Source organism: Pantherophis guttatus, chromosome 1 (assembly GCF_059756535.1).
Source record: "Pantherophis guttatus breed Tessera chromosome 1, ASM5975653v1, whole genome shotgun sequence".
NCBI lineage: Eukaryota > Metazoa > Chordata > Lepidosauria > Squamata > Colubridae > Pantherophis > Pantherophis guttatus.
The window spans coordinates 172,095,540-172,107,597 of NC_142063.1; the positions used below are offsets into that span (position 1 = coordinate 172,095,540).

The 12,058-nt window shown below is 37.1% G+C and overlaps 1 protein-coding gene across 1 annotated transcript in view; it reads right to left on the reverse strand.

Annotated features, from left to right (window-relative positions):
- Positions 1–396: 396 nt before the first annotated feature.
- INO80D (INO80 complex subunit D) overlaps positions 397–12,058 on the reverse strand; it is a 36,900-nt gene continuing 25,238 nt past the window's right edge. Inside the window, exons 6-11 of the mRNA XM_034431478.3 lie at positions 11,678–11,902; positions 9,689–9,792; positions 6,469–6,602; positions 5,022–5,239; positions 3,410–3,567; positions 397–1,970 (exon numbers count right to left, since the gene is read on the reverse strand). Coding sequence (XP_034287369.1) covers positions 799–1,970; positions 3,410–3,567; positions 5,022–5,239; positions 6,469–6,602; positions 9,689–9,792; positions 11,678–11,902 — 2,011 coding nt within the window. The 3' untranslated portion in view covers positions 397–798. The remainder of the gene's footprint in view (positions 1,971–3,409; positions 3,568–5,021; positions 5,240–6,468; positions 6,603–9,688; positions 9,793–11,677; positions 11,903–12,058) is intronic.

Here is a 12,058-nt window from a genome sequence, read left to right on the forward strand (position 1 = left end):
TGAATGAATGAATGAATGAATGAATATATATATATATATATATATATATATATATATATATATATATATATATATATATATATATATAAATATATATATCTATAATCTTATTAGGAACAGTCACTAGTTTGAGGAGCTTCTTCAAGACAAGAAAGAAAAGAATTGCCATTTATCCATCTATATACTTACACACACAAACACACCTCTAAACTCACAGAAGAGGTCAAGAGCCCACTTGTTAAGATGACAGAATTAACAACTGGATTATGGTCTTGGCTTAATTCTATAGTGCCCAGTTATCAAATTAAAAAGGCTGACTTTCAATCCACCCACACTTTCAAAAATAAAGCAACTTCCTTCTCTTCCCTAGATGCCAATGGGACTGAAAGTCCAATCTGAACCTTAGGAACTTGCATTTGTTTTATTTGAGGTATCATCTCATTTCTGATTCTAAGGTCAATTACATACATCTTCATCTTTCTTTGACTAAAATCAATTGCATCCAGTATCTGTGCTGTATTCCCTAACTGAGTATTAACTGAATAAGTACAGCAACCTGCCAGAAATAAATGAGCACCAATACATAAACAGCACATAGGATAATTAGAGCAGAGCTTAACAGGAAAACCCTGGTCTGTACTGAATCAGGACATTTGCCCCTCTTTTTTGTTTTAAATTTAAAAAAAAAGTCTTTAAAAAGAAGGGGGTGACAAAAACCAGGAAGAGAAAAGGTGGTGGTGGATGCAATGATGGTTACATAAAGTACCCAAGCTGCCTGTCATTCACAGGCAGACAAACTCAGCTGGAGGTGGTGAAGGGAGCTGATGCATTATTGGTACTTGTAGCTGTGGCACCTGTTACTGCAAAGCCAGTTGGAGGAGCTATGGAACTGTGGCTGGGTTGCAGGTCCTTGGGAATGCCACTGTGGGAGCTTAGTTGGTGGCCAAAGGCTGCACTGAACTGTGGGAGCTGCTGCTTAGGAGAAGTGGAGGCCATGAGCTCAGAAGATGCAGCACCCATGCCACTGAAACTGGTCTGTGGTAACCCCGGAAGCACGCTGGAGCTGTTGGGGGTCACGGTGGCGAAGGCAGGCTGGGTGGTCTCTGAGTGCGATGTAGTAGGCGGTGTAGACAGGGAAGTGGAAAGGAGGTGTCCATCTGCACCAAGCAGGTTACTAAATGGAGAAGGGTCACCAAGGTTTACAGGGAGACTCCCCCAGTGAGTTCTGGGATTCACCACCCCACTAAGTGGCACCTCCAGTTGCGATGGGAGCAGATGCTGTGCTATGATGGGCATCTCAGTAGAGAAAGTAGCTGCCAAATTATCGCTAGAATAAGAGGTGGAACTGGGGGACCTTATATGGTCACTGTAAGGTGATGGCACATGCTCACTGTCATAATGGCTTCCATGGGGTGAGGAGTGTGAATGGTCACTGCTGTATTGCTGTCGTGAGGTGATTAGGTCATCTGCCTTGCTTAGCAGCTGGGCAGGGTGTGGCCTCTGGGAGGCATGGCTGCCATCGTGAAGTCCTTGAAACTGTCCCGGGAAGGCTCTCTCCCCAAGCGCACTCTGGCTTATCAGAGTAGCCGAAGTAAGGCCAACGTTGGCTGGGGCAGAGAATTGCCCCTGAATCTGCCCTGCCAGGGGCGTAGATGGGTTGGATAAGGTAGCAGAACGGAGCAAGTTCTCATCAAGATCCAGGCTAGAGAAATTGTCATCATGTACTATGCGCCCATTCAGCAGCTCACCTAGATCTGCATTGACTTCTCGGCTCAAAGATTGAATTCCTGAAGTTTCAGCACCTGGGGAAAACACCCCTATTCCTCTGTCCGATAGTTCCTGAACTGGTACACCGTCTGTTTGAGTGAGCACACCAATAGTACTCAGGCACTCAAGAGAAGTTACGGCCTGCAAGGCCCGTTCCAGTTCCTCTGCCTCTTCAGTGGTAGGGAGGAGGTCTCCATTTTTACCTTCATCAAAACAAAACAAAACAAATACAAAATTAGCCTCTCTCTTACATATACCTTGAAACAAGCTGTTAAGATATTTAATGTAGCAGAGATGTCAACCAATTGTAGCAGGCAACTCCAAAATCTGTGGTTTGCAAAAGAAGAACCTCCATGATTTACCGAATGAAAATATTCTTTTTGTGTAAATAGGAAGCCAATCCAGATCACAGCGTTGATAGACAATTTTTTTCCCCAATTCTCCAGTGTATAGCTGAGAGAGAGTGACTGTCCCAAAGCCACCCAGTTGATTTCCATGCCTAGGGGAAGACTAGAACCTGGGTCTTCCAGAGCCTTAACCAGAATATCATACTGTCTTTCACTGTTAACAATAAGGATAGTTAATTTTCAGGATGCAGTATACACAAAACAGTTTTGCCAGATCTACTTAGACTAACATTTTGACATATAAAAGGATAAAAGAGAAAAAACACTTGATTCTCAGTTATTTCAAAAACCATGCAATATCTATACTAATCTCTGATTTACTTATACTATTTATTATCTTTCACTTTTTTCAATAATTATGCATGCAGCTAATATTAAATAAAAATGTATGAAGTCCTTGAATAAAAATTAAGTAAGACAGCAGAACAAAATATATGTAACATTACATTCAATGACATTTTAAAAGAAAATCCAGATTCCAATGTGACACTAAACTAATAGTTAAGTGAAAATTGTGATGTTGGTGCAAACCTCCTTGGGGAAGTAAGCCATGATTTTCACCTACTGGTGCTTGTCACCTTTCTGAAATGGGGGAGATAAAAAGAAGAACTTGGAGAAAGTTCTTATTACCATGGAAAGTACACAGGAGGGGGAAATGTGCTTCAAGGAAGACAGTTTTCTGTAATAGCAAACTTGTAAGATTCACAGAGGACGGTTGCAATTAATTTTTACTCAAAGCTGCATTTTGTTTGTAAGCCTTTTTTAAAACTTAGCCTTCTTTACATTCATAAACTTCAACATTCTTTTGTAAATAACAAAATCAGGAACTGAATCTCAAACCTGGAAACAAATGTAAAAATAAAAAGCCGCATAACATTAATATTGTCAAAATCCCTTTACATATAGTACCTTATTACAATTCTACATTTTAAAATGGGAAGAAAATATAATATGGTTTTGTGAGGCAGAAAAGACCAGTGTAGTAAAATCGCATCACTTCAAAGCTGATTTCTTTTCAGGTAGGGAACAAAACATGTATCTGACATGCAACTTTAGAACAAACCTTGAACCATTTACTTATTCCAATCCCATCTTTCAGCAGTTTCTCCAATATATTTGATTTTGAAATCATGCAACTAGTTCCAAAATGTCAGGTCACCCTTTTATCTTACAATTCAGCTTTGGGTGGCACCTACTGTTAACACTGAAAGTTATGTAAAAACAAAAGAAGATACCTTCAAAGAAATCAAAATCTTGCAAGTCATCAGGCAGTCGTGGTAGGACGTCAGAGAAGTCCTCCTGATTCAATTCCAGGTCATGTGGAATGTCTGTGATTTCATTGGCAATATCATCTGGCAGCTCATCTGTACTCAGCTCAGGTGTGGAGGGACTCCTAAGATACAGGGAAGGTAGTCAAATGGTTTGGTGGAGAACCAGATCCAGTGCTGATCACTCTGCTATGGTGAAACAGTCTATTTCTCTTTTCAAATGTTTTAAACAGTTCCCCCAATACAGTTTAAATCCATGAAGAAAAAAAAGGAACTTATATGGCTACACCAGAATCCTACCATTAGAAATTGCTTTTGACAGGTGAGAAGCCATATCTCTCTTCTTTTTCCCAATAGCGTGCACACTGGGCTGACATCAGAGCTGAAAGCCTGCTAAACTAAAAGATTGACACAAAAAAGACCACTGCCTACATTTGTGTCAGAGATTGTAACACTGTCAGCCATTTATATCATTAGACAAGAGGAATTTAAATATAGCCTTAAGAAGCAGCTAGAAATATAGTATGTCTTTAAAAAACAGGGACATGGGACACACCTAACACTCATACCATTTGCAGCATGGGTCCAAATAGCCTTCTTTGATAGACATGGGACCTCTAGTGATCATGTACTGGGATTCTAACTCAGCACATTGTCAGGAGAAGAGAAATTAATACCACTTTTTAAATATCAGCTCCATTCCTGAGAAGTGCTAGTACAGAAGTGCAGTTTGAAGTGCTAGTAGGCAGTATTATTTTAACTTCTCCAAGTTAAATGAGAAGGAGAAATCCATAGGAACTGATGAAAAAATAATTATCGTTGAATTTAAGACTATAAGATAAATAGTAGTTTCTATCCAAAAGAAATGTAGAGCATCAAAAATCTCTACAACGATTGCTTTCAGGACTAGTACATGTCAGTGAACATACTTATTGATTTTGTAACATTTAGGAGTTTGTTATATTATATAGGTTGCTATATTACATCTCAATAAACTGAAGCACTATCAATGTTATTAAGAACCCATAATCAATAACCACATAAACATATGAATGTGTCTTGCTCATATATAATAGCTGCATAACTACAGTTCTGCCTTTTCTAGTACAGAGGATCCTCATTTAACAACTGCAATACGAACCAGCAACTCTAGGACTAAGGGGCACGATCATTAAGTACAATGTCACATGTCTGTGCCAACTTAAGACATCAGTTCTATCTGCAGTTGTTAAGCAAACCACCGTGAGTCATTAAGTGTGATGTCATATGACTCTAAGTTGCAACTTCCTATCAGCTTCCTTATTGACATAGCTTATCAGAAGCCAACTGCAAAGATTGCAAATGGAAACTGTTGTAAATGCGAGCCAGCTGCCAAGTGCCCAAATTGCAATCATGAGACTACAGGCAGGATGCAATGGATGCAGTTTCAAGAACCACTCATAAATCCCATTTTTCAGTACTGTCAAACGATCACGAAACAAGTGGTCAGTAAGTGAGGCCTATCTGTATTCTTAAACAAATAATGTAATAGGTACAGTAAATAAATGTTCTGTATATTTTTTCAGAGCTGGGCACTGACCGTATATGAGCTATCTCCATTGGCAGTGAGATGCTGGTGGGCATAATAAGGTTTCCTTGGGGTACAGCAGGAGGAATTGGCTTTTGGGGGCGCCGTGGCCCTCGTCTTCTCTTTTTCTTGTGTTTTTTGGTAAGCGCCGGGGGCTTTGTTTTTTTCCTGGGTTTCTTCTGCTGCTGGTGTTGAACTTTACGACAGCTGTCTCCTCTCAAGAAGTTATCCTTTCAGAGTGGGAAAGAAGACATTAACAAATATTTTTCTTTTCCTTGAGATTCCAAGACTATAATTACATCACAAAATTCAGACAGACTATCTGACAATGTGAAAAACAGCCATGAACCTCATTTTCACCAATAGCAAGGGCAAGAGAACTAACAATACTTAGAGGCCAAAATATTTCCAAATGTAATCATAACAGCATAAATGTTAATTTAAAATAAGTTCTGCAGGTATTTGAAGGCTAGAAAAATAATGATTTTGAAATCATCAGAATGACTCAGAGAGGCTAAAGTTGCAAATAATCAAATTATTTTTCTGTCAAGTGGATTAGTCAGTTTAGCATATCACACTGTTATCGGAATGGTCCTGCTTATCAGAACAAATGGAAAATACCATAAATATGCTATGTAATAGGAGTATGCATAACATTTTTTATCTGAATGTTGATTTTTAATTCAAAATGTCCCATTCAAGTTAAAAACAGTTGTAGCAGGCAGTTTCAATCATTTGGGAAATGTTTCTGGCCCCAAACACAGTATTTCAAACTCATCACCATTTTTAATTCAAAGTTATCAAAACAGACTTTGAACTCAGAACAATTTATACATCACTACTTCGTAACAGTTAATGAGAAATAACTTTAGGATAATATTCAGAATTTATCCCAAAGGTGCTTTTTCAAGAGGCAACTGGACTTTCTGTTTTTTTCCTTGAAGACGTTTCGCTTCTCATCCAAGAAACTTCTTCAGCTTTGAAGAAGCTTCTTGGATGAGAAGCGAAACATCTTCAAGGAAAAAACCAAAAAGTCCAGTTGCCTCTTGAAAAAGCATCTTTGGGACAACCATGACCTGGATGACTGAGAATCTGGGTAGACATTCAGAATTTATGTGTCTTTGTCTATATTAGTTTTGCAAACATTTAAGGGACTGTAATAAAGAAAGAAGTTTTGAAATCTAGGAAAGCTGAGTAAGTGGAGCCTGCATCAAACTATGACAGGAAGCTTAAATACCTTCCCATAATCCTTTTGGTTAACTCAATAAGATAGCTGATATCCTATTATTTTAAATCATAATTGGCAAACCATTTTACAACCTTCCGAAAAGAACTGTAAAAGTGGAAAATTCTGCACTTAGAGCTTATTGGTTTGCTACAACTTTTGTTGCTCTGAATGTGTATGGGTTTTTTTTCTTTCTTTGTTTGTTTTTTTTGCTTGATTATCAAATGTACTTACCATTTTTTTGGCATGTTCTTCACATAAGGGGGTCTGATGTGTAATGTCAAAAACGGGCACAGAGCATTGCTGTCCATCAGCAAACTTAGCTGTACAACTTGAAAAAAGCTGCTGCGATCGATTCAAGAGGATATCTATATATACCAGTTTAAAGAATAATATGCAATACTGTTTAGCTTTGGGTACAAGTTTATTGTCAAAGAGTTTTAAAACCCCACAACTTTAAATGTAATTTATTTCTGTATTTCAAAATTTGGAAGATTTGATAGCAGACTGCCTTCCAGCAGAACTGCCAATGATTTTCTATTGTCTTAAGATGGGTTTACTGAATTAGGTATTTTGCTAATGAGCCAGTGTTCATTTCCTAAAAATTCTTAATCAGAATTGTCAGAAGAAAACAGAATATAATCAGTAGATTATTTGCTAATGAACTAATGGAAAACTAGATAATATATTAAAAGGAAGATTTCTATCATCTTTAGAAGATATAACAACTGAAAAAATCCTGCCTTTCTGAAAGATGATACAGAGAGGAAATCAATAAATAGGATTCTGAATTTGAATTTAGATTGCTCATAAAAGGTATATAACTAGGAGTCTCTTTAGTCTTTCTCTAGCTATGTTTCCTTGCTCAATTTGTAGCAGATATATTGCTTCAAAATTATGTTTTCATGCAATACTGCTTCACTTCCATGGTCATAAAAATATGTTCAATATTTAACATGTCTTTCTCTACTTAATAAATACTAAAATCAGCAATGCTATGTCTGTACAGCAAGACAATGAGTAAGAATATGTAAGTAATGCCTAAGGATTGTTTATAACCATAAGCTTGGGGAGACAAGTTAGATGATAAAATCTATGATGTGTGAAAGAAAGGTTGATTTACTGATATAAATACCGTATTTTTCGGACTATAAGATGCACTGGTGTATAAGATGCACCAAGATTTCAAAGAATTAAGTAAGAAAAAAAAGGGGGTTGTTCTCCCCAGCCCCCAGAAGCACTCTGCAGGCCTCCCAAACCTTCTGTGTGCCCCGTTTTTTGCAAAAACAGGCGAAAAATGGGGCACGCAGAGGGTTTAGGAGGCCTGCAGAGGGCTCCTGGGGGTGGGGAAGGGCAAAAACACAATTTTTGCGAAAAACGGGGTGCACAGAGGGTTTGGAATGCCTGCAGAGTGCTCCTGGGGGCTGGGGGAGGGCAAAAACGCCCCCATTTTTGGAAAAAATGGGCCCGTTTTTCACAAAAATGGGACGAGCAGGGCAGGGCTTCGGGAGGCCAAAAATGGCTGTATTCGGTGTATAAGCCGCACCAATATTTCCACCCTCTTTTAGGGGGGGGGGGAATTGCGCCTTATACTCCGAAAAATATGGTAATTGCACAAATAAATATAGTTCATGGGATTGATTACTTGTATAGACAATACTTTAGATAATGGCTGCCAGATAAGTAAAGTAATTTAATGCATATAAGCATGAAGGATGGAATGAAAATCTCTGAATGATCTGCAGGGTATCTGGAAGGATTACTAACTTCTTTAATATCAACAGTAAGTGACTCTCTCTCATTCTACAATCTGTTGAAATGAAGAAGGCAAGACAAACAGAAGGTCCTAATGAGGAGCAGTGCCATAAGCTCCATTTATTACTGGTATTGAAAACAGATCTTGGGGCTCAGAACACATACTTAAAAGTATAAGTATACTAAGTATATTTTTTCCATACCATCTTTTATTGATCTTTAGGTTTCTAATGAAAACAAAGTACAATCTGTAAGTCTGTAGATTGTGCTAACATGTATAATTGTTCAACTCTAATCTAGAAGTAGCTTACATGACCAGATTTTTAAAAAAATTCAGTATGATTATGTATAGTATGTTATTTTCTTTCAGATATTTTATTCCTATTTCATTTACAAGCTTATTTCTGTTGTCATTCCTGCCTACATTCCTGACTTTATAATTGTCAGTTTTTTCATGCCTAGAAAGAATATAAATTAAGGATAAACCTGTGTTTAAAAAAAAAAAGGAAGAAAATGCTGGAAGAGATTTGAGTGAATGTATAAAGTATGAAGATCAGGGTAAAAGGAAGACATTAAAATCCTGAGCTCATTTAATCTAATTTGGAATGTTTACTTTTTATTTCATTACTTCTGCAATTCATATATTCCTGGACTCACAGCTTTTGCTAGATGGATAGGTAGACCATGTCCAGGAGGCCTTTGCAGTTTTATCAGCTGTAAAGTTGAAACCTTACTTGGAGTGGGAGGACCTTGCAACAGTGACTCATGCCCTTATCGTCCCTTGGTTAGAGTGCTGCAATTCATTTTATTTTGGTGGCTTTGAAGACCATTCAGAATGGTCTTCAGCATGAAGTAGCTCATTTGTTCGCTGGCATGATCCATGATGAACATATTGCACCTATTTTATAGACTTACATTGGTTGCCAATAGTTTTCCAAGCACTAGTTTAGATTAATAATGCTCTTTATAGCTTGGCACCTGGATGCTTACAGAACTATCTATCTAACTGTATTCAACCCAACTGATAAATTCCCCTCAGGAGATTTGCAATACCCCTTCTCCTGGGAGGAATTCCACATCACAATACCTACATTATGAAACAAGCTCTTTCTAGAAATTACCACAGAGTCCTTGCTGATAACTTTCCAGAAGCTTAAAAATGAAGCTTCTCTGAGTTATCTTTAAGAAAGAATTATTTGCTACTATATAGATGTCTGTTGTTATTATTACATATTATCTTTTAATATTTTATTATTCTTTGGATTTTTGCTACATTTTAGTATAGTTTAAATCACTGAGAGTCCTGAAAAATTTGATACGATACAGTAAATAAAATAATTAGCAGAACTTATCTACTCCTACAGCTAATGCATTCACCATTTTATCATTATTTTTTATCTATTAAAAAGACACTGAAATTTTAACCAATAACTAATCATGATTAAAATCATACAAAATTATGCTATACTCACTATTTCTAAGTATGGAGTTGCAGGCTTAATTTTCCAACTAGGCTTTCTTGCCTTATAAATCAATTATACTGGCCTACTTTTGGAAGTCAATCTGCTCTCTTAATGCAAAATGCAAAAGACGTACAACCAAATACAGGTGTCATGTGCTATTTACTGAAAACAAAAATATACCAAAATTCATCCCTTTCATCCCCCGCAAATAAACAGAGGAATAATGAAAAGGATACGTTGAAAACAATGTTTAGTGAATGGAAGAGCCTTATTAGTGCATGGTTCACCCTTTGTGGTTCCACCGCATGGTGATGCATCCCTCTGCTTCACTTGGCTTGAGCTGAAATAGATGTACACACACACACATAGAGAAATAAATTTTTATTGACAGAGTCTTATCAAAAATCTTAAAATTTAATTATTGTTCATGTCTACTTTCACATTACAGAAGTATTTTATCCATCTTGCAAAGCATTGACAAACAGGAGGAGGTGTCAGTATTTATTTCTAGTTAGTAGATGTTACCATGTGTAATAGACAAGTACACTGCATAACACAGAGATTGCACTCTTTGTAATATTCAATGTATCTATTCTCTATATAATACATAATTAAAATAATTAATAGATACCTTTCTGTTCTTATTGAGTACAAATAAGCTTGTATACACAAAATACAAGTTCCCAAGAAGCTGTTTTTCTATTAAAACGCACACATACAAATATAAAGCAAGCATTGAGTAAAATTTTCAATAGTTAGGGATCAGGGTTTCAATATTTTTATCTGTCTCTTTACAAATAAAATGAGACTAAATTATTTGAAATATCAAACAATTCTGTGTATAATGTGCAAAACAGTGCTAAATTGCACATATTATTTACATGATTTTGAACTAGATTTGTGACCATAAGGCTTTTGTCAGCCTAATATAAAAGACTATACTCCTATTCCCAGATCTCTTAGGTGGATTTGATATCAATAGTGAGATTAATTCCACTACAGAAGGTGGAAGTGAAAAACTTCTGTTTGGCATTTGCAGTATTAAGGTCACAAGTGTCTGGTATATTTTAATAACTGTATGTAATTGTTGATTTTGAAATGAAAAAAAAAAAAAACCAGTACACTTGCAGTGAAAATCAACTTGTACCTTCTACATCTAACTTAATGGAAGTCTCTCAAAGTGGTGAGCTGGTACCTAATAATGATAATGGATAAACTAATGACCAATAAACTGAACACAATCTAGACAAGTTAGATACACTGTCAGTTGGCTTTTTACCAGATTAGGAAAATAGGGTTTAAACAATTTTGGACTGAAATTTTGGATTGAAATCCATTCTCCTTGAAAAACTAAGTAATGCATTCTGGGGATATTATTTGTTTGTTCAAAATTCATTCAATTTCAGAAGCCACCTGAGTCAATAATTCCAATTAGGTTTCTCTCTCTCTTTTCCTCTCTCCTTCTTGTTTATTGATGGAACCCCAAAGCATGTCCACTTTGCCTGATCTCACCAGATGAATAAAAAACGAGGACTCACAAGCAGCCAAGTCCTATGCTATGAAGAACTTTATAGATGATAACCAGTTCCTTGAATTGCACTCAGAAGTCAATAGAAAATTAGTGCAACTTGGATGCCCAAATATGAGCATACAACAACAGATAATCCTACAAAACCCTACCTCGGGCATCTCAACTGAACCTGTCCAATCAAATTCCAATTCTGAAATCCAGGACTGAGCTGGAACCCCAAATTGTAGCCTTAAGTGTCTTCTATTTCCTGATGTAAGTGAGTCATCTCTCTTGACCAGAAATATTTTGGTAACTGTTACCCATGCTTCAGGGACATAATGAAATAAGAGGGATAGCATCAGCATTAGAGTCCATTAACCCATTCCAAGGTCATTTATGGAAAAAAGCCCCCTGTGCCCATAATACTCTATTCTGGCATTTAGACTTTATTAGTAAGAGCTGGACTCAATCTGAATTTAAAACTAAAACCTATTACCAATGTTGGCAATTAGCCAATAATATTCTGTCACTCTTAATTTGGAATGAATTTGTTATGTGGGATTATCCTCAGATAGAAAAATCATAGATGCAAATTAATAATATTAGAAGATTCGATTCTTGTATTTTGTTGCTGAAATTTTCCAAGTTCCATTAAAACATTATTTTGCATTTCCCAAGAATTAGCTTGCTGCAGTTGTATGGGAAAGTCCCTCACCTGGTCCGAGGACATGAAGCTCTACGGAGTTCTCGAATCAGCTGCCCAGCATATTCCGGTTCTCTGTGTGCTGCCCGCAGCAATGCTTTCCGGAATGTATGTTGGCATTTCCTTTGTTGAGATTCTGCCCGCTCCAGGCGGCAGAGGTGCTTGTATTTCTGCTGAAAGTAAGTGCAAAGTTGGGAAATGCGGGTTCTCCTGCCACTGGCATAATCATCATCAGGCCTGTAAGATTAGAGAAAGGGGGAAAGCTGATAAAATAGCCTGCGTCCTGTTCCTGTGCCAGCAATTAAGTGTATTAGCTGCAACTGTACAAAAGCCCTCTGGTCATGCCCTATCTGCTTTTTGAGCAGAAGACCCCACATTTGCGAGCCCAGTCTT